Source organism: Ovis canadensis, chromosome 3, assembly GCF_042477335.2.
Source record: "Ovis canadensis isolate MfBH-ARS-UI-01 breed Bighorn chromosome 3, ARS-UI_OviCan_v2, whole genome shotgun sequence".
Lineage (NCBI taxonomy): Eukaryota > Metazoa > Chordata > Mammalia > Artiodactyla > Bovidae > Ovis > Ovis canadensis.
In genome coordinates, this window is record NC_091247.1 from 6,867,667 (window position 1) to 6,890,126 (window position 22,460).

The 22,460-nt window shown below is 54.2% G+C and overlaps 1 protein-coding gene across 2 annotated transcripts in view; it reads right to left on the reverse strand.

The window, feature by feature from the left end:
- Positions 1 to 9,664, reverse strand: part of PRRX2 (paired related homeobox 2) — a 53,636-nt gene extending 43,972 nt beyond the window's left edge. The window contains exon 1 of one of the 2 annotated variants that reach the window (XM_069580026.1): positions 9,116 to 9,664. In XM_069580026.1, the coding sequence (XP_069436127.1) occupies positions 9,116 to 9,377 (262 nt within the window). In that variant the 5' untranslated portion in view covers positions 9,378 to 9,664. The remainder of the gene's footprint in view (positions 1 to 9,115) is intronic. The other variant, XM_069580025.1, reaches the window with a different exon arrangement.
- Between the last annotated feature and the right edge of the window lie 12,796 nt (positions 9,665 to 22,460).

The following is a 22,460-nucleotide window of genomic DNA, read 5'->3' on the forward strand; positions in this document are numbered from 1 at the left end:
CACGTGGGAATGCCCCCTTCAGTCCAGCTCTGGGAGCCTTGGGCTGGTGCCCAGTGAGTGCCCACTGAGTGCTGGGAGATGCTCGCCAGTGACTGCACTCCCCTAGACCCAGCTGTGCGGCTTACAGTACAGTCGGGTCTCTGCGGGGCGGAGGCCGGGCTGGGCCTTGGAGCAGCAAACACCACCCCCCCACACACACATACTGGCCCCTTCTAGATGCTTCCAAATGATGCCAGTCCTCCCTGGCGGCTCCAGTGGGCCTCTCCATCCTCTCACGAGAGGACCATTATCCCCCCCGGCAAACTGAGGAGGATGACAGAGGGGCAGAATCAGCCCTGGAAGGAGCTTCCGAGAGCACAGCAGTGCACACGCTTTGATGCCTATAACAATGACTAGCTGTTCCGTAGTCGCTCAGTCATGTCCGACTCTTTGCCACTCCATGGACTATAGCCCCGCCAGGCTCCTCTGTCCGTGGGAATCCCCAGGCAAGAATCCTACAGTGGGTTGCCATGCCCTCCTCCAGGGGCTCTTCTTGACCCAGGAACAGAACCTGAGTCTCCTGTGTTGGCAGGCAGATTCTTTATCGCCGAGCCACCTGGGAAGCCCCCAAAATGACTAGGACTGTGCCAAACGCAGAGGCCCAGGTCCGGGCTCCAGAGGGCTTCCTTCCCCAGGCCGGGACATGGGAATGTGCATTTCACCTGCTCCCAGGTTGATTCGAATGCAGTGATTCCTGGGCCCAGGTATTGACAAACAGAAGGTCCGACCCCCTCACCTGGGGACACTGAGGCACACAGAGTCAGGGAGTGTCCCGAGTTGCAGGGCTGGGCGGGTCCCGGTTCCTGACTCTTAGTCCTTCTCCTCCTCCTGCCTCCAGGGCAGCCTTGTCATCTCAGCTCTGGGTGGAAAAGCTTTTGCGGAAGCTTCCAGGTCTTGCAGTCCCTGGGCATCCCGCTCTCACTGCCCTGACCTCCCCCCAACCCAGAACCTTCTCCAAAGACCACAACGCCCCCAGCAGCCCCCGCCACCCATCCTCAGGCGGCCAGGTCCCATCCCAGCTTCTCAACTCCTCTGCAACTCACCGGCCCAGCATCCTTCCAAAGTCCCCATGCCCCTGCCCCCAGACTGGAAGGTCCCGGCTGCACCTCCCAAGCAAAAGAAAGCGGAAAGGATCACAAAGAGGGACCCGAAGTAATGTCTTCCAGAGCTGGCTTCAGTTTTAGGACACAATAAAAAATATCATGAGCCATAAAGGGCCCCAGGTGGACGGCGTCCTGTCATCACGGGGGCCCCTCGGAGCTGTGCTGGGAGCAAGCGGCTTCCCACATGCGGAAGGGACACGGGGCGAGGGGCCTGGCTGGTGAGGGGGGTGGCCAGCCCGAGCATCGGGGTCACATATTCAGTGACCTTCATTGCCAGGACACCTGGAGATTCCCTGGCTACCGGGGAGGCACGGCCTCTCACTAGCAGCAGCTCGGCTCTCTCTGGGCAGTGAGCACCCTGCCCTCTTGCCTCTGGGGGCTGCCAGGCACCCTGTCTCCCTGCGTCTGCTCAGCATGGGCGCCTGCCGAGACTACTTTCCCCAACTCTGTCTAAACAGGAAGCTCCCACGGTGCCTTTCTACTCACCACCTCGCAAAAGGCACTTAACCCCTGGCCCTGTCCAGGCGTGATCTGGCTGCAATCTGACTGCTGGTCTGTCCTCCAGCGGCCTGCGGCCACCCTGGCTGTCAAGAGCCTGGACCTGATCATTTGGGCCAGGCTGGAGCCTTAGGGACAGGGGCGTGAGGGTGAGTGTGTGTGTGAGAGAGAGCGTATGTGTGTGAGTGGTGGTCGTGTGTGTTGAGGCGGGTGGTATGTATCTCTGTGTCCGTGAGTCTGGGAAAGCCACCATGTGGCTCCCAAATGCCAGTCAGAGTTATCACCGACCCACTGCAAAATGAGGAAAATAGGGGCAACTTGCAAGCTTTCTGGTTAAGCCAAACTAAGTCTGTTTCAGGACCATTCTTGACTCTGAGATGAAGATAATGAGAGGTGCTCACTTGGATAAATGGATGGGGGCAGCAAGATGACAGGTGTTGTCAGTAAACGGCTTTTCTTGGCCACTTAAAACTGTTTCAGTTTATCTTTAATTTTTTGGCCATGCTACCTGGCATGCCATCCGGGGACTGAACTCATGCTCCCTGACGTGGAAGCAAGGAGTCTTAACCACTGGATGGCCAGGGAAGCCCCTCTTGGCAACTTCTTAAACTGCCCCGCTCTATGCCAGCTCTTCGAAGTGCCTGGAAATTCTCACCAGGGCTTGAGATCTGAAAGTCTAAGCAGCTGGTAGGAGCTGAAGGAGAGACACATAGTCGGTGATCAGAAAATCACTGCTGAATGCGTGAGTGAGTGAATATGGGAGCGGGGGGTAGATTGGAGAAGTCTTATTGATGGTCCTCAGTCAGGGACCGTCCACAGCTCTCCCCTGTCCACGTGGCCATTCTGGATGCTTCCAGGCAGGACTTCCACTCACTCTTATATCTTCCAAGCCCCCACCCCCAAGCCAGACAGTCCCCATGCTGCCAGGCCTGACCGCCTCACCCCAACCCCCAACCCCGGGACCCAGGCCACATTGCTGAGAACGTGGAGAAGACCCCTCCCCCAGCTGCCTTGTGGTCCCTGAATGCAGCCTACACCAGCCTGGGAGTGGACATCCCTGGTCGGAGCACCCAGCATTCTGGGGGCTCCAGGGGTGGCTTCGGCCAGCAGTGGAGAGCAGGGGTTTGGGGACAGGTCTGGGCTGGAATCCCATATTCATTCGTGTGACTTTGGCAACCACTCAGCTTCTCTGAGCCTCGGTTTCTCTCTCCATAAAATGGGTATAATAACAAGACCCACTTCTGGTTGGTGGGAAGACTATGACGGGTGAAGCACGGGGGTGCCCCTGGCCAGCAAACAGTAACCGGTCACCCTCACCACGTGCCATCAAAGGCACCTGCCTTCCCCTCAACTCCCATGGCCTCTAGCCCCAGGGTGCTACCCTGCTCAGGTTCCAACACCGAAGCTCCGTTTGTAGGATGTGTTCAGGGCAGCACTGGCTCCTTAAATTACTCCCAAGTTTCACTCCCACCTGAGATCAGCCCCTCCCCTTTGGGTCTGGCACACCAGGAAGGCCTCCCAAGTTTTGCCTTGTCGAGGCCGACCTCATATCCCTGCCCAGGACAAGACACTGAGAACCCTTCTTGCCTGTCTCTATCCACTTAGAAACCTAACACAGCTGAGGGTCATCCCAGCGCCCCACTCTGTGCCAGACCTCAGGACCTCCCTGACTGCTTTGATCCCCAAACCTCAGTCTCCGCAACAAGCAGGTAGGGCTTCCCCTGCCCCACCCCTCCAGCCCCAACACTGCGCTGTGCAGGAGAGGCCTGGACAAAACAAAGCCCACCCCTCCCTCCACAGCCAGGAGACCTCAGGCTGGTTACTTTGCCTCTCTGTGTTGCCCCTATAATAGGAATGGCAACCACTAGCCCGGACTGACTCACAGTGAGCATCACCATGAGCTGTAAAGGAGGCCCTTTATTGAGCACCTACTATGCTCCGGGCATGGTCTCCCACATCCTATAAGGGACATCACTGTCCATCATCCCCATTTCACAGATAGCAACACTGGGCCGCAGGGAGCTTCCCGGGCCTCAAGGGGGCCAGCAGGCATTATCACTGCTGCTGCAAAGTCACTTTTCTGGAGTCTTCTGGAAGGGAACAGTGGAAGCTCCTGCCCTGTTGAGCTTCTATGGACCCTTGTGGGAGTGTCCGGTGGTCCCAGGCCCCCGTGCCAGGCTGGCAAGCTCTACTCAGATGATCTATTAAATAGAGCAGCAAGACCACCCTGGAACCATGGGCCATGCACGAACTAGCCAGAGTCCTCCCTGCTGACAAAAAGCCCGAGCTGCGGATCACGGGCCCCTCCTACCAGGCGTCCAGCCGTTCTCAGACTGAATGCCCTGGGCTCTCAGCTCCTACGCCTGGTTCCTACGCCTGCTTCCTCAGCTCGCATCACTCCTGTCTCCCTGCCCCTGGGCATGTGCTGAGGGAGGCTCTCACCTGTCGTGGGGAGGGGCAGGTCCAGGCTCAGCCAGGACCCAGGGCTCAGAGATGCCACCTCTCTGGGGAGATGGGCCCATCCCAGGGCAATTTCTCAGCCCAGATCGAATCATGGAGGAGAGACAGGAGGTGTCCCACAGACACCTGCGTGCTGCCTCCCATCCTTCAGGTCGGGGCCTGGAGGTCACACACGGAGAGACGAGCCAAAGCCAGGAGCTGGACCCGGGTGTCCCGACCGCCCTCTTCCCGGGCTCATTCACAGCAGATTGCTCTGTCTCCCCACCCGTGCCCCTGAGAGGAAATGGATGGAGGGAAAGGAAGGAAGGGAAGGAAGGAAAGCAGGCTTGTCTTTAAAAGGTCGGTTCTGAAGAAACACTTTTGTCTTTATCACCTACCGGCCCCGCCCCTGTCTCACAGGCTGGCATCTGGTACCACCCTCGTCTCCCTTCTCCACGGCCCCAGAGGCTGCCGCTGCCATCTTTCAGAGCCAGTTAGAGGGAGGCTGGCTAAAAAGTCAGATGTGGAAGACAGTACGGCGGTTCTCAAAAAACTCAACATAGAATTCCACTTCTGGCCCCTCAAAGAACTGAAAGCAGGGACCACACCCACGTTCCCAGCAGTATCATTCACAGTCGCCCAACGGCAGAAGCAACCGAGTGTCCACTGGTGGGGGAACGGGGAAATCAAATGCGAACTGTTTTCAACATGGTGGAATACTACTCAACCTTAAAAAGGAAGGAGATTCTAACACGTCATGTACACATCGTGAGAACATTATGCTAAGTGAAATAAGCTAGGCAACAGAAGGACGGGTACTGGACGATTCCGTATCTATGAGTCCTGAGGGTTGTCTAGTTCATAGAGACAGAAAATAGTGGTTGCCAAGGGCTGGGGGAGGGCGGATGGGGAGTTAGTGCTCAATGGGGGGCAAAGTTTCAGCTGGGGAAGACGGAAAACGTTTTGGAGCTAGATGGTGAGGGTGATGGTACAAGGATGCGAATGAACTTCACGCCCTTAAACTTGACGCTCCAAAATGACTGAAACAGTAAACCATGGTAGATGTATCTGACCACAAGAAAAATCCAAAAACTAAAGGCCAGTTGGCCCATCTCTCAAACTCAGTGGTCCCTTCAGGCCTCCCACTCAGATACTTGGCCTTGCCCGGCACCACTGGCAAGGGGGAGAGGGATGTGCCCACCCAAGCCAGGCGTGTCCGTGGCTTCCTTTTGCCAATCAACAGAGGTGACTCAGAGAACAGTTCCGTGGGGGTAGCCCAAACCCCCGGCCCAGGGCCCCAGCCCGCCCCAGCTCAGCCTGTGCCCTCAGGCTCCAAGGGCCCCACTCGGATCTCTGAGAAGGGAACCCACTGGGTTCAGGAGATTTTCCTAAACAGGTCGCAGCCCCACTGGGGCCAGGCAGCCTCCCTGGGTTGCGGGCTTCATCCCTGCCGGGCTCCAGGGGTTTCGTTTATTTTCAGTGCATCCGCATTCCTGTTTCCGCCCTGCCCACAGGAGGGAATGTTTTAAGGAAAATCTCAGTTATTAATGTGGTTTCTTTTGTTGTAAGTCACTGCGAAGGCAGCAAACGAGAGTTTATTTTCCTAACGTGCTTGGCATAGCTCGGCGCCCCGGCCCAGACCTCAGCGTTTGACTTGGGAGGAACCCGAGACCCTGGTTTGCTCTGAGTCACCAGCGAAGCCACAACCTTCCCGGTCAGTTCCAGGGGGGAGCCTGGTCCAGGGAAATCATTGGCAAGAATAGGCTAGATCTACTGATGACTGTGAAAACGAAAGATTGAAAAATCTATTCAAACATTTTTGAGACTGCTAACCCGACAGGTTGAAAATACATCAATTTTCTAACTCATCGGTTTCCCCATTAACCTTTATTTTTCTAATAAGGGTCACCCCATCTTTTTATGGGCTTCCCAGGTGGTACCGTGGTGAAGAATTCGCCTGACAATGCAGAAGATGTAGGTTCAATCCCTGGGTGGGGGAAGATCCCCTGGAAGAGGAAACGGCAACCTGCTCCAGTATCCTTGCCTGGAGAATCCCGTGGACAGAGGAGCCTGGCGGGCTGCAGTCCATGGGTCTGAAGAGAGTCGGACCCAACTAAGCGACTGAACATGCACGCATCTCTCTTTGGTTTCAGTCGCTGCCTTTGGATCTGGAAACAGCTCCAGAATCCACAAGAAAAACGTACTTCCAAGCGTGTCCACATCCTCAGCGAGGGGCCAGGACTCCCTCGGGGTCCAGAACTGGAGAATGAAACCACAGCCTAGGGCTCACGGCTGCTGGCCTGGGGACCAGAGTCCCAGCACCCCGAGGTTTGGCTGCCCGCTTATTAAAGGGGCCCTGTGACGCAGGCTGGGCTCATGAGGATGGGGACGGGAGGTCCCTTCTCCTCCACCTTTGGAGACTTCAGGAGTTGGGAATCCAGCCGCAGTGGGAGGGGGCACCTGCTAGAAAGAGGAAGTAGTGGAGCAGGGCAGGGTGCCAGCCTCTCCTCCATCCACCTTCCTGCTTGGGGGCCCGGACCCCTGAGCAAGCCAATGGATTCTCTCTCCCAGGCAGGGCTGCCCCAGAGCGCCCCCAGTCCTGCCCCCCTGCTGCCTGGCAGCGGGCACCGCTGGAATGCACCCAACTGGCCTTGGGGAGCTGCTTGACTCGACATAAAACATTTGGGTTTCATGGCCTAGAGATTTGTTTTCAGTCTAAGGAATGAGTATAGGGTTACCTCCTTTTAATTTTGCCAAGCAAGGACATTAAAATAAAACCATCTCCAGCCATTATCCCTGTTTCATAAAAGAAAGTGCATTTTAACACCAAAAGTGAGCTAGGAAAGATGCAACCTCAAACAGAGAATTCTTTAAGCTAGGTTTTTGAGCTTCAGGAACTCTCTGCAGTGTCCACGTTGGGCTTCCGTTTGTCTGTCTGTCGAGGCCTGGAGAAAATGTCCCCAGGGGCTGCGGACCAGGAGGATGGGGCTGAGGTCTAGGGAGTAGGGGTTTCTTGAGCCTGGCCCTGACTCTGCCTGCGGCCCCCGGTCCCTCGCAGTGACGGAAGGAGACGCCCACCTCTGGGGGGCAGACTGGCCACTGCCCTCGGCCCTCTCCCGCCCGAGCCCACACCCGGGGGGGTCCTTTGTCTCCAGTGCCTGGGAATTCCCTGTGTGCAGAAGAGAAAGGGCTCCCGGGCCCTCAGTGAGGGAGACGCAATCCCAGGGGGGTTGCTGGGGAGGCCTGGCGGTTTGGGGGCTGCCAGAGGCCCTAGCCGAGCACTTGTGACCCCAGCTATTCTGGGACTCCCCCAGAAAAGCCCCCCACTGGGAGCCCTTCTAGTCTGTGAGCAGAAGAAGCAGGACCATCTCCTGTCCATCCCCACGGCCGCGGCCAGGGCAGAAGTCCACACCCACGGCGGCCAGGACTTGAGGACAAAGCCGCCCGGCCTCCTTCCTCCTCTCTCCACCCCACCTGTACTCCTTCTCCTTTCCTGCCTTTCTTCAACATGCTCCTCCTTCTGATCCCAGCCCCCAGGGGTCCCCCATGCCTCAGGGGAAACTCGGAGACCTCCCCTCTGCCCTGCGGGGAAGCTGGCTCAGAGCCAGCAGGAGACCCGACGACCACCACCAACCGGCTGGCAGGACCCACTCGACACCAGAAAAGGGCACCCCACTTTTCTCTTGGCCCAAACCAGACACTGTCCTTCCACCAGGGAAACGCCAGCTCCCAGGAAGGAGTCAGCCTGCTTCCTGATCCCCTGGGTGGGTGAACAGAGGCCAGAGGGGCCGGTGAGAGGCAGATGGACGCCACTGGGAAGGACCTGGAGGTCATGGCATGTGGCTGGCACCAGGCGGGCACCCTCTGAGACGCACCATGACAGTCAGGTCTGTGTCGGCCATACTTCTTGGGTACACCCAGGCTCCTGGACAAGGCTTCCGACAAGGCTGCTGACGCCTCACCCTTTCCTGCATCTCCTCTCATTTGAAAAGTGGGGTACACAGCCACCCTGGGCTTCCTTGGTGCAGGAAGTTGGGGACCCCAGGGGCAGGTGGGAATGCTTCTGGAGTCAAGTGGGTGGCTCTTAAAGGGCCCAGAGTCTTCTGCAGGTCTTTCGGCTCCCCAGAGCTAGGAGAGCCGGCAGTGGTCTCAGAGGACCCCCACACTCCTTTCCAGGGGCCGGGGTGAGCTATGCGGACTCCAGCCCTCCCCCTCTCTCCAGCAAACTCTCCTCGGCCAGGATCTTTGCTTTATCTTCATCTCCTCTCCCAGCCACTCCCCCTCTTACCAAAGGCTCAAGACCCTGCAGTCCTCTGTGACTTTTTGAAGGAAAAAAAAAAAAACCACTTGGGTGGGTTGTTTGTTTTTAAAGCCCCTTCCTGATGACCTTTAACCTCGGCAGGGTAAGAGAGGCCTAGCTGGCTTTTCAGGGCTGGGCGGCTCCCCCGAGGGAGCTGCTAGCAGCGGGGCAAACTGGAGGGGGAGGGCAGCATCGATCGCCCAGCCAGGGCACCCTTCTTACAAAAGCCTAGCGGTCGCTGAGTTGGTGTCCCGGAGGAGAGGGGGGCAGAGTTGGAGACCCCGCTGTGCGACTAGGTCTCTTCGCCCCACTCGGAAGCCTCAGTTTCCCCAGCAATAATCGCACCCACTTCGCCCAGGCTGTTTGGGAGTGGGGGGCTCAAGGGGTGCCGCCCGGGGCAGGGCACAAGGCAGCAACAGCGCCGTTCTCCCGAAGACTGGAGGCGGATCTGGCCTCCCCCAGCCGACAGCGCCCGTCCCGTCCATCGCGGACATATAGCCTCAGCGAGGGCGGCGGCGGCGGCGGCCACGCCAGCCGCTCGGGAGGCGGCGCCCAGCGCCCGCACCCCCGGAGGTCCCGCCGCGGCGCCTCCTTCCCAGGCCGGGGTCCGGCAGAGCCAGCCTCCCCGCTTCCGTCGCCGGTCCCGCGCTCGCCCCTTCCGTCCCACGAGCCTCTGGCCCCGCATCCCCGGCGCCCCGCCCGGCCGCGCGCCCGGGCCCCGGCCCCGCGCACTCACCGTCCTGCGGCGCCGCCTCGCTGCCGCTGCTGCCCCCGGACGGCTCGCGCGCCGCGCCCTCCCGCGCCTCGGCCCTGGGCGCGGGGCGCGCCGCCAGCCGCCCGGCCGCCGCCACCTCCTCCAGGTCCAGGAGGTGGCTGACCGTGAAGTTCTTGCGCGCCTGGGCGCAGTCGCCCGGCCCCAGCGCGGGCGGCGGCGGCGGCGGCCCCGGGCCTAGCGCCGGCTTGTCCGGGGCGAAGGCGGGGCCGGCCGCGCTGTCCATGCCCGCGGACCGCCCCGGGGTCGCCGGCGGCGGTGGTGGGCGCGGGTCCGAGGCGCGGGTGGCAGGCGCGGGTCGGAGCGAGCGCGCCCCGGCCGCCCCGCGCTCGGCCCCGCTCCCGGCCGCCTCCTGGCTCCGCGGCCCGCCCGGCGCTGACGTCGGGGGAAACCAACTTTCTTCCCTCCCCTTCTCTGCCGCCTCGCGCGCTCCCAAGTTGCTCCGACGCGAGCTCCTCCGGCCACACGCCCCTTCTTGAAGCAGACCTCGCCCCCTGCCTCTCCTCCTCCCCCTTCCCCTCGCCTCGCCCGCCCCCACCGCTCCGGCTGCGGGAGGGAGGGGGTCCCGCGCCCGGCCGGCTGGAGGCTGGGGGCGGGGAGGGGGGAGAAGAGAGGGGTGTCCTTCTTTCAGCGTCCCCACCCGCATTTGGAGGAATGGGAAAGTTCAGTGTTTGGGTATGTGTCTGTCTTTTTTCTTTTTTTAATCCCCCAACAAGTGTCTGGAGAGGTGACAGTGGAGGGATTAGCAGCCCCGCTTCCATTTACAGATTCCTCCGCAGGGAACCGGGGGAGCGACGCTGGGGCAGACGGATTCCACGGCAGATCTGAAACCTCCCAACCCACCTTTACCCTCATGCACCCTAATGCTGCCGTCCCTGCCCAGACGGAGGAGAGTCCTGGGTCCGCCTGGTTCACGCCACCTCGCACCAGGGTCTCTGCCCCAGAAGGCAGTACATCATCAACCCTCTAGGGGTGTAGCATCCCCCTAGCCCACCTCGGGGATAGTCCAGGCCCTCCCCAAGGAAAACCAAAGCAAGAGGAAGGAGGTTCCTCCCCCCTCCCCCTCCCCGTCCCGCCCCAGAATTCCTAGTTTACACACGGAAGATGGATAGATAGCCAGACGACAGCCAGACTGACACATGGGTGACAGAGAGTGAGAGAGAGGCCTGCCTGGGTCTCTGCTCTTGTTTTGTTTTGCAAGGAAAGCACAGCTAAGATGCCCCCGGTGGTGAAGCGAGACTGTAAGCCGTCCAGATGCTGCTGGTCTTTCCCCAAAACTGCTCTTGGAGGCCTGGCCTTCCATTGTCCCCTCCACCACTGCAGAGCCATAACGTTTGAGCAAGAAAAATAATCCCACCAGGAGAAGACCTTCAGAAACTCCTTTCTGGGCTGCTGCAAAGGAAACCCAGCCGGCACTCACCCCTGAAAACCTGTAGAGGAGCAGCCAGGTTCTGCATGAGCCAGGATTTTTCCCAGAAAGGCATCACCCCCAAGATGAGGCCATGTGTCCCCCACATTAGCCACAGCCATCCATAAGAGCACATGCAAGGGTAGGTTGAGGACCTGGAAATGATGAGAGATGAGCTTCTTCTTTTTTTCCAAATTTATTTTATTTTATTGGTCATGCCACAAAGCACATGGGATCTTGGTTCCCTTCCCAGGGCTAGAACCCTCACCCCCCGGCACTGAAAGTACAGAGTCTTAACCATTGGACAGCAAATTCTTCTTCTTTGGAAAGTTGCCCAGTGAGTGTCCAATGAGAAAGAGATCCAGGGGCTCCAGTGGTCCCCAGCGCTGCCCACATGTGAGTGGTTGAATGACTTTCTGAGGGACTGAGCAGGGCTGGGCGGTGACTGGACTCTAGGAACTGCCTGGAAGAACCTCTCCCCTGCTGGAGCACCCAGCAAGCGAAGGGTAGGGGGCGCTTATCCCGGGGAAAGCACAGCCAGCGTTCAGAGCAGCACTGGTGTCAGAGACCAGATGCCAGGCCCAGTCCATCACGCACTGCTGTGGGACCTCAAACATGTCCCCCACCCCCTCTGAGCCCCCCTCCTCCCTTGTGAAGTGAAGTGAAGTCACTCAGTCGTGTCTGACTGTGATCCTGTGGGCTGTAGCCTACCAGGCTCCTCTGCCCATGGGATTTTCCAAGCAAGAGTACTGAAGTGGGTTGCCATTTCCTTCTCCAGGGGATCTTCCCGATCCACGGATCGAACCCAGGTCTCCTGCATTGTAGGCAGACACTTCATCTGTCTGAGCCACTAGGGAAGTCCTCCCTTGTAGAAGGGGTCTGATGTTGCACCTACAGCTTGGGCTCTATGGGCATTCCATCAGAGTGCAATCCTGGGCGTATGGCCTAGAGCACAGGACACTGTCAGCGTCAGCCTGCAGAGCTGGAAAGGGCCTGAACATCATCCGGGTTCAAATGCAGACCTTGCATTTCCCAGCTGTGAGCCTTGGCAGTCTATTAATACTTGCTTTTCAGTTGCCGCATCTGTAAGATGGACTCTTAGGAGGATTCAGTAGGTTGATATATATGGGGCACCTGGTACCTGGGGAGCAATCAGTTAGTGTTAACGGTTACCATTTTTAGGGAACAACCCTGGACGTCCACTGGTTAAGATTCCACTTGCCAATACAAGAGACACAGGTTCCATCCCTGGTCCTGGAAGATTCCACGTGCCACGTGGCAACTAAGCTCGCGTGCCACCACTGCTGAACCCACGTGCCCTAGAGCCTGTGTTCCACAACCAGAGAAGCCTCTGCAAGAAGCCAGGGCACTGCAATGAAGAGTAGCCCCTGCTCGCCGCAACTAGAGAGAAAGTGCAGCAAAAAAGACCCAGCGCAGCCAAAAGATAAATAAATAATATTTTTTTAAGATTAAAAAAAAAAAAGCATTTATTCCAAGAAGTCATGGAAGGCAGTGATGGCAAACTCAAGCTTTAGGGCTAAGGAGACACCAGTTTGAATCTGCGCATTGCCATTTGCTAGCTGTGTAGCCTTGAAGAGGTCACTTGCTGGTCCTCCCTGACTGTAATCTGTCATCTGTGTGATAAAGGGACGAATTTGAAAGGATTCTTGTGAATTGGCGTTCTTCACGTTGTTGTTATGAGGGTGCGAATTCCCCTGGTGGGTCCTAAGGCTGGTGGCTGGGGTGGTACAAGGATGGCAGAGTAGGGCAAGTGGCATTGACTGCTATTGTATAGCTCAGCACTTGAGCAAGAGCTCCAGGCCTGAGGCAGCCTGGAATGCACCCCAGGAAACTCCAGTTAACCTGGGAAGGATGGAACTCATTACCCGAAAGGGATACAGCTAAAAGATAAATGACTCCCATGGTGATTTAGACAAATCCTGTGATGCTAACCCAGAGTGGGCAATGAAGGGAGAATAAGATCCCAGTTTGGAACGTCTCTGTTCAGCGAGTGGTTATTGAAGCAGGCCCTGCTCTAAGCAGGGGGGAAGGGGAGGAGGGGGAAGGAGCCGAGAGAGCCCCTGCTCTGTGGTGAGAAGCTTATCCTTGGTTGGCAGCTCTGTTCGAGACTGGCTTCCGAGTCTGAGCATGAGTAAAAATGCATATTTGCCCCAGTCTTGAAAGCTTGCATGCTTTTAAAAAAGTTAACTTCTCTTAGTACAGAAGTGGCATGCTTATTGCAGAGATTTTAGAATACACGAATAAAATTAAGACAATAAAAGCACATATATCCCACTCCTAGAGATTTCTGAGACACAATAGATTTTATATACATATATATATAAAGTTGGTTTAATGAAAGAGATTGATGATAATCTTCCTATTTATTCAGTATTGAATTGAAGACTGAGAAGAAGCTATATGACAAGAAAAAGGCGTGAGCTGAAAATAAAGAGTATATCTTTCTAGCTTTTATCAATATTCTAGATTGATGGAGAGAATAGTTAAATACGTTATAAAAGTCAAATTATGTTGTGCTTTTTAATAGCTTGCATTATGTCATTAGTCTTGTCCACTATTATTTTTATTGAAAATCTAGTGATATATTATTCCCTATTGCTGTACATCAGTCCCTATTACTATACATCCATAGTTACTTTCTTGATCATAAATACCTAGAAATAGGATATCTGGATGTGGTAGGCAGATAGTAACCTCCCAAAGATATTGACATAATCCCTGGAAATTGTGGATATGGCAAAGCAAAATTAAAACAGCAGATGGAATTAAGTGTTCCTATCAAGCGACCTTAAAACAGGGAGAATGTTTTGGACCATCTGAATGGGTCCTTTAAAGTGGAAGAGAGAGACAGGAGAGTCATTGCTGGAGTGATGCAATGTGAGAAACGGCTGGGCAGTGCTGGCTTTGAAGGTAGAAGAAGGCGGCCACTGACTAAGGAACACAGACAGCCTCTACACTGGAAAAGGCAAGGAGACAGAACTTCCCTGGAGCCTCCAGAAGGAAATGCAGCCCTGCAGGACGTGGATTTTAGCCCAGGACTTCTGTTTTCTGAGAAAGACTGAAGGCAAAAGGAGAAGGGCATGGCAGAGGATGTGACGGTTAGATGGCATCACTGACTTAATGGACATAGATCTGAGCAAACTCCTGAAGATGCTGGAGGACAGAGGAGCCTGGCATGCTGCAGCCCATGAGGTTGTAAAGAGTCCAATGCACAGAGTAGCGACTGGACAACAACAACATCTATTCTCTGAAAAGGTTAACATATTGCCTTTGTATTGTTTTAAAACACTAGGCTTGTGATCATTTGTTACAGCAGCAAACGGACAGCTAAGGCACTGAGTCACAGATACTGACCAAAGACTTTAAGACTTTTGATAATATTGCTTCATAGCCTCCAAAAAGCTTGTATCAATTTCTACCCCTGAAGAACACAGCACCACTTCAGTTATTTTAGTATATATAGTTATTTTCTCTACTGATGGCACAAGTCTCCATGGTTTTATTTAGCGTGAATAAAACGTGCCCAAGAGCTGTCCATTCACTTTCTTTGCTGCACAGCCTCTTCTTGGGATGGGGGACTCTGATGGCCGGCTGCTCTTCCAAGATATCTTTGTAGCTGTTAAGGAAACAGCGTGGACACTCTCAGCACACTTAGATCTGTTGCACATCAGCAACCTTGTTACTTCCAGCTTCTTGATGCCACAGATCAGGAGCTTCAGGAAGCCACTGGACAGCCTGTACTCGCTTCCTTGTTGCTCCCATGACCTCTGCTGGGCATGGAGAACAGGCCCTTGAATCTTCTCTGTATCCCATTGTGAATGCCTCTGAGTTCCTGCCCAACTCCTCCTCTTGTCAAACTGCCGACAGACCAGGAAGAAGGATGATGATGATAATAATAATAATAACCTGGACTTCCCTGGTGGCCCAGTGGTTAAGAACCTGTCTGCCAGTTCAAGGGGCATGGGTTCCACCCATGGTTCGAGAAGATTCCACATGCTGTGGGGCAACTAAGCCCGTGGGCCACAATTACTGAAGCCCACACCCTAGAGCCCAGGCTCTGCAACAAGAGAAGCATCGCAATGAGGAGTCCGAGCACCACAACTGTAGAGTAGCCCCTGCTCGCTGCAACTAGAGAAAGCCCAGGCATAGCCCTAAACAAATAAAACAATAGTAACAACTTACTTTTAAGTTTAAAAGACATTTTCTTCTTTTAATATGTATGTTGTTGTTGTTTTTCAGTCGCCCAGTCATGTCTGACTCTTTGCGACCCCATGGACTGCAGCATGCCAGGCCTCCCTGTCTGTCCCTTACCACCTCCCAGAATTTGCCCAAGTTCATGTTCATTGCATCGGTGATGCCTTCCAGCCATCTCATCCTCTGACACCCTCTTCTCCTTCTGCCCTTGATCTTTCCCAGCATCAGGGACTTTTCCCGTGAGTTGTCTGCTTGCATCAGTTCAGTTCAGTTCAGTTGCTCAGTCGTGTCCGACTCTTTGCGACCCCATGAATCGCAGCACGCCAGGCCTCCCTGTCCATCACCAACTCCTGGAGTTCACCCAAACTCACATCCATCGAGTCGGTGATGCCATCCAGCCATCGTATCCTCTGTTGTTCCCTTCTTCTCCTGCCCCCAATCCCTCCCAGCATCAGAGTCTTTTCCAATGAATCAACTCTTTGCATGAGGTGGTCAAAGTATTGGAGTTTCAGCTTTAGCATCAGTCCTTCCAGAGAACACCCAGGACTGATCTCCTTCAGAATGGACTGGATCTCTTTGCAGTCCAAGGGACTCTCAAGAGTCTTCTCCAACACCACAGTTCAAAAGCACCCATTCTTCAGCGCTCAGCTTTCTTTACAGGCCAACTTTCACATCCATACATGACCACTGGAAAAACCATAGCCTTGATTAGACGGGCCTTTTTTGGTAAAATAATCTCTCTGCTTTTCAATATGCTATCTAGGTTGGTCATAGCTTTTCTTCCAAGGAATAAATGTCGTTTAATTTCATGGCTGTAATCACCATCTGCAGTGATTTTGGAGCCCCTCAAAATAAAGTCTGACACTGTTTCCACTGTTTCCCCATCTATTCGCCATGAGGTAATGGGACCTGATGCCATGATCTTAGTTTTCTGAATATTGAACTTTAAGCCAACTTTGTCACTCTCCTCTTTCACTTTCATCAAGAGGGTTTTGAGTTCCTCTTCACTTTCTGCCATAAGGGTGGTGTCATCTGCATATCTGAGGTTATTGATATTTCTCCCGGCAATCTTGATTCCAGCTTGTGCTTCTTCCAGCCCAGTGTTTCTCATGATGTACTCTGCATGTAAGTTAAATAAGCAGGGTGACAATATACAGCCTTGACATACTCCTTTTCCTATTTGGAACCAGTCTGTTGTTCCATGTCCAGTTCTAACTGTTGCTTCCTGACCTGCATACAGATTTCTCAAGAGGCAGGGCAGGTGGTCTGGTATTCCCATCTCTTTCAGAATTTTCCACGGTTTATTGCGATCCACACAGTTTGCATCAAGTGACCAAAATACTGGAGCTTCAGCTTCAGCATCAGTCCTTCCAGTGAATATTCAGGGTTGATCTCCCTTAAGGTTGGCAGGTTTGATCTCCTGGCTGCCCAAGGGAGTTTCAGGAGTCTTCTCCAGCACCACAGTTCGAAGGCATCAATTCTTTGGTGTTATGCATTCTTTAAGGTTCAGCTCTCACAGCCGTATGTTACCACTGGGAAGACCATAGCCTTGACAATACGAACCTTTGTCGGCAGAGTAATGTCTCTGCTCAAATTAATCACTGAATGGGAATATTTAATGGCTACTCTTTTTTATTTTTTAATTCAGTTTTATTTTATATTGGAGTATAATTCATTTACATTGTTGTGTTAGTATCAGATATGTAGCAAAGTGATTCAGTTATACATATCAGCTCAGTTCATTCAGTCGTGTCGGACTCTTTGTGACCCCATAGACTGCAGCACACCAGGCCTCCCCGTCCATCACCAATTCCCCCGCTTGCTCATACTCATGTCCATCGAGTCAGTGAAGCCATCCAACCATCTCATCCTCTGTCGTCCCCTTCTCCTCCTGCCCTCAGTCTTTCCCAGCAGCAGGGTCTTTTCCAGTGAGTCAGTTCTTTCCATCAGGTGGCCAAAGTATTGGAGTTTCAGCTTCAGCATCAGTCCTTCCAATGAATATTCAGGACTGATTTCCTTGAGGATTGATTGGTTTGATCTCCTGGCAATCCAAGGGATTCTCGAGAGTCTTCTCCAACATCACAGTTCAAAAGCATTCATTCTTTGGCGCTCAGCTTTGTTAATAGTCCAACTCTCACATCCATACATGACTACCGGAAAAACCAGAGCTTTGGGTAGACAGACCTTTGTTGGCAAAGAAACGTCTTTGCTTTTTCAGATTCTTTTCTCATAGAGGTTATTAGTTTAACGGCTACTTGTATTTATTTGCAAAATGTCTGATTATATTCACTACTCATTTTTCTTATGGAATTGGTTCTGTTTCTATAATTGGGCCTTTCTTTCATTGTAACAACCTCTGCAGGACACTTGACTGTCAATCACTAAAGGACTAAGCCCATTTCACAGATGAAACAGAGACCAAGGACGACATGGCATCCTGCAGCTTTTCTGTTCCCCTGCAGCCACAAACCCAAGAGCCTCTTCTGAAGGAGACAGTTCAGCAGGGACAGCACACAGAGGCTCGCGGACCAAGCTGTGTTCACTGCTGCTCGTCTGGGGAATCGTAAACACCACAGGCTGATGTGCCTCAGATGTGACCAGGCGTGACCGTGGCAGATCACAGGACTCTGTAAATATTGTGTCAGGTTGCTCTCACAGCGGGTCTCCCTGCTCACCCCAGACCCCGGTGCACCCTCTGGGAAGTGGAGCCGAGCCCAAACGGGGCAGCACATCTGGTCCCCTCCCTCAGCTCACCGCCCAGACTTTTCCCAGCCTCAGTTGCTTCCCAAGGACCCTCCACACCAGGAAATCCTACTGAAGTGACTGGTTCTCAGTTCTTGGCAAGGGATGAAATATTATATCCCTTTGAAAAATGTTTCTGCTCTACCTGCAAGTCCAAAGATAGGTATGTCCTCCAGATAGAGGGGACTCGTTACTCACCGAGCCTTCCTGTAAGCCCAGAGACGTATTGAACTGCATCGTCTAAAGCACCGTCACAACAACCATGAGGGGAGGGGGACGGACACTTGGACAGCTTGAGCTCTGTCTCCTGGTAAGCTTGTCAGGCTTCTAACCATCACGACAAGTTGTCCCATAGAGAATTTAGGGCTAATAAGTCACTTGTTTCTCTTGAAGCATTATGCTCCCTCCTTAAAAAATAAAGACCAAGGAATGCGATCTGTATAACCCATTGCATTTCCCTTCTTGCCCTGGCTACCAGGAATCCCAGATAATGTTAAGACATAATCACAGTAACTCTCTGTCCAGGAGGCAAGTCCGTGTATTAACTTCTCTTTTCCTCTCCTTTCACGTGACTTTTCATTTTCCTGTGTTTGTTTTAAATCTTTCTGATGCAGTGGCCCCTGTGTTCGACATTTTCCAGCTGCATGACGTTCACTGGGTCACCTAACCTCTTGGCCTTTTAGTTTCTTCACCTGTAAGATGGAGGTAACAATGAGACCTATCTCACAGGGCTGTTGTGAGAATCAAATGAAATGATCTGTGTAAGAGTTGAGTAAAAAGCCTAGCATGAACCTGGCAAGTGGAAAATAGTCAATAAACAGCACCGATGGGTGTAGTAACAGGCTTTGGGAGGCTTCCCTAGTGGTCCAGTGGTTAAAACTTCATTTTCCAATACAGGGGGCTCAGGTTTGATCCCTGGTCCAGGGACTAAGAGCCCATGTGCCTCGTGGCCCAAAGACCGAAACCAAAACATAAAACAGAAGCAATATTATAACAAATTCAATAAAGGCTTTAAAAAAAAAAAAGGCTTTGATAAAGTCAAGAGAGCACAGAGAACCTGTCCTAAATGGGAAGACTTGGCTGGATATGAGGCTGGCCTGCTGTGTGTCTGCTGTGGACCTGCTGTGTGACTCTGGGCTGCGTGCTTTCCTCTCTGAGCCTTGGCGTCCCGTCTGTAAACTGCCTGCGCTATCCTTTACACCACCGTGTCTGCAGAGCCTGCACGGAAAAAGAAAGGAGAAGTGATGCAGGCCCTGACCCAGCACACAGTAGGGCTCCATGAAGGGTCATTTTGAAAGAGAATGGGTTGAATGGCTGATCTCTACTGCCCAGGACACACCTGGCTGGCGGGATGCACTAGGTCTAGGCCACGCTACAATGGCATTCAGGCAGTTCTGGGGACCCAAGGACCCGCCCAGGGCTGGGACAGGCCCAGATCTGGGTCTCAGGCCAAATGACAGGCTCCTATTAAGAATCTGCTGTGTGCAGGGCTCCCGGTGGGCATGGCATGGTGCCCAGGTTACTTACACTCTGGACCTGCGACAACCCCTCTTAGCTGACCTTGGGGTGGGGCTCACGGGCTTCATAGGACCAATGTGAAATGGTCCTGAACAACTCATTCCACAACGATTTACTGAGCACCTACTGTATACAGAGGGCTTCCTGGGTGGTGCCAGTGGTAAAGAACCCACCTGCCAGTGCAGGAGATGTAAGATCCCTGGGTGGGGAAGGTCCCCTGGAGGAGGGCATGGCAACCTACTCCGGTATTCTTGCCTGGAGAATCCCCATGGACTGGTGGATCCATAGGGTTGCAAAGAGTCAGACATAACTGAAGTCACTGGGCATGCACTCACGCACTGAATACTGGCATTTTGGAGAAGCACGAAGCCACAGGGGGACACTCAAGTCTTCCAAGCTGTGGGCTTCAGGCTCTGGGGACCCATGCGACTCCCAGGTTGAGCCTTGCTGGAGAAGTCCTTTCTGTTATAGGTGGACAAACTGAGTCTTGGAGGGGAAAGGCACCCCCTCCAGCCAGTGATCTATCCCACCCCCTCCAGCCCTGGCTTCCCCAGGAATCCAGGGAAGGATGCAGGGCGAGGGGCATGGGCCTAGCTAGGCCCAAGGCACCCCCAGCCTCCACAAAGGCTTCCGGAGCCCTCAGGCCCTGCCCTGGCTCCCTCGCGGGCCCGCCAACATCTTGCTGTGATTACTCTGCGGTGAGCAGAGTGGAGCTGCTCGAGGCCCTTCGCCCGCACTCAGCATGGGGGCGGGGGCCACAGTGGCGGAGGATAAGGTGGGGCTGAAAGACAGGGCTGGGGCGGTCAGCTCACCGGCTTAATTGGGGATCTAATAGTTATTATTATTTATAACTCGATCTTGAACCCTCGCCAGGAGAGTGTGTTCACAGCCTGTACGATCCAGGCAGGCGTTAAATAATTAAACCAAGGGCCTAATCGGTGGTTAAACTCCCCATGGGCCCCCACTTCCTTAGTTCGCTGATTGCTGATATTTGGGGGGTGAAATATGACCATTTTTACGATCAAAGAGATCAGAGTTCCAAAGGCAAGAAACGAAAAAAAAAAAAAGGAGATGGGGGTGGGGGCTCTTCCAGTTTTCTTTTCCTCCGACTTAGTGGTCTGGTAAAGTTTCTTTAGACATGCAAAGATTTACACACCTTTCTGCAGGGAGCCTTAAATTACTCCCGATTCCTCACACATTTCCCTCGAGCAGCCAGGAACAGTAAGTCATTGAGAAATGGACCGGCCTCCCGGTAATCACTCGGCAGCCTTTGAGAAGGAGAATGCCTAATGACTTTTTTTTGAAGTGGAGGTCAAGGTTTTTTAAATAAAACAATCTGTATTAATGCAATTTCCTTTTTAGCTGTGGCAATGGATTTTTTTTCCCCTCTTTTCTTTTTTTTCTTTGGCCAGGGTTGGGGGAGGGATGGGAGGCGGGAGTGGGGAAGAGCATGGCCATTTTTTCTCTCTCCAGACAATGTGCCCCTAAGGACATACATTTATTTAAAATTCTGTATATCATCACCCTGTCAGGGCCTCCAAGTGGGACCCCGAGCCTCCCTCCTGGTTTGTTTCGTATCCCTGGGCCGTGTGGACGGCCCAGCAGGCTGGCTGCTGGGGCTTGCCACTGGTCTTCCTGCTCCTTCCCCTAGGGCGGCTGGACCCCTGCCCTGTGTGGCCCCCACCCCCACCCTGTCTGATCACCCAGCTCTCAGTGCAGCCCTTTGGCCTCTGGTCCCTCACCGTCCCATCCCACCCCACCTAGCTGCTTCCCACCGCTCAGCGTGGGGTGGGGAGCCCCCCTCAGGTTCCTGGAGACCTTCTTTCCCTGCCCTCCGAGAAGACATGACTCCACGGTTACGCAGTGACAGACTGGCATAACCACCCCAGACAGCGCCGAGTTCCAGTCCCAACTTGGGCACTCTCCAGTTCCCCGCCCAGTTTCCCTAAATCTTCCTTTATTTATCTGTCCAATGGGAGGATAAAAAGAATTAATTACCTGTACCCCTTGGGTCACCACAAGGCTGCAGAACGCCTCTGCTGGTCATCCCTAACCTGTGCCGGATGCCTGCCCCCCCAGAGCACACTCCACTTATTATAGCGGCCACATCACCACCGCCATTACTCCCCCAGACCTAGAGCAGGCTTGCCTGGTGGCTCAGCAGTAAAGAATCCGCCTGCCAATGCAGGAGTCACAGGTTCCATCCCTGGGTCAGGAAGATCCCCTGAAGAAAGAAATGGCAACCCCCTCCAGTATGCTTGCCTGGGAAATCCCATGGACAGAGGAGCCTGGTAAGCTCTAGTCCCTGGGGTCACAAAGAATCGGAGGTGACTTAGCAACTAAACAACAAAAACTACAGGCCTAGAGCAGAGCCCTAGGGCAGGACCAGGCCTGTTTCCACACCTGCCCCCACACCCCACCACTCCCACCCAGCCTCAGCTCACAAGCTGGTCCATCCAAATGCAGGGGTTAGTGCCTCTATCAACACATTTTCACTGATTGCCTTCCAGTCCTGGGAGTCGGCTGGAGCACGGGGGATAGAGCAGTGACCCAGACAGCCTGGTCCTGCAGAGATGTCAGTAAGCCAGTCTCAGCAGAGAAGTGAACAGATTAAAGCTCCACGTGGGAGAGGGCTGCGGGAGGGCACCGGGGAGGGCTTCCCCAAGGAAGCTGTGCTAAACTGACTCTTGAAGCCTGCCTGGAGAATTCCAAGGACAGAGGAGCCTGGCGGACTACAGTCCCTAGGGTTGCAAAGAGTCAGGCACAACTGAGTGACTAACACTTTCCACTTTGCAGGTTACAGGGGACAGAGTCTAGGGGCAGCCAGGCAGGAGACCCAGCACATGCGAAGGACCCACAGCCTCCAACCTTACCTGTTCCAAGCATCCTTTTTGTTCTTGCTCTGCCTCGCTTTCCCCTCCCAGCCAAGGGCTTAAATGACCTTTTTCAACTGCTCTGCATACACCAAGGTCATGAGGCATCCATTCCACAGGCAGGTGCCACCCTCCTCCCTGTGCCTGTTCTGGGCTGGACCTGGGACCACGGCAGGGACCAGGCTGCCCTCTGGACTCACACCCTGCAGATGAAGCGTGAAGACGCATACTGAACTCAGGGCAGAACTTCAGCCATCCTGGGCAGGGATGGGAAGGTGGGATCCGGGAAAGGACCCCAGGCTGTGCAGGCTAGTGGGGATGTATTGGGTTTTAGGGGAGGAAGAGAATTAGCCCAGAGGTTGTCTGACCAGAGGAAAGACCCAGCCCTGGCAGGGGACTCTGGGGCCTGGGGGGTGGGAGTTGGCAGGCTTGGGGAAGTCCAGGGGCAGGGTTTCTAATGTGCAGGCATCTGGCTGCGAGGGAACTAGGTTAGTGTCAGATGGCTCAGCCACTGGGGTCAAGGCCAGGAGGCTGCCCACCCATTCCCCTGCCC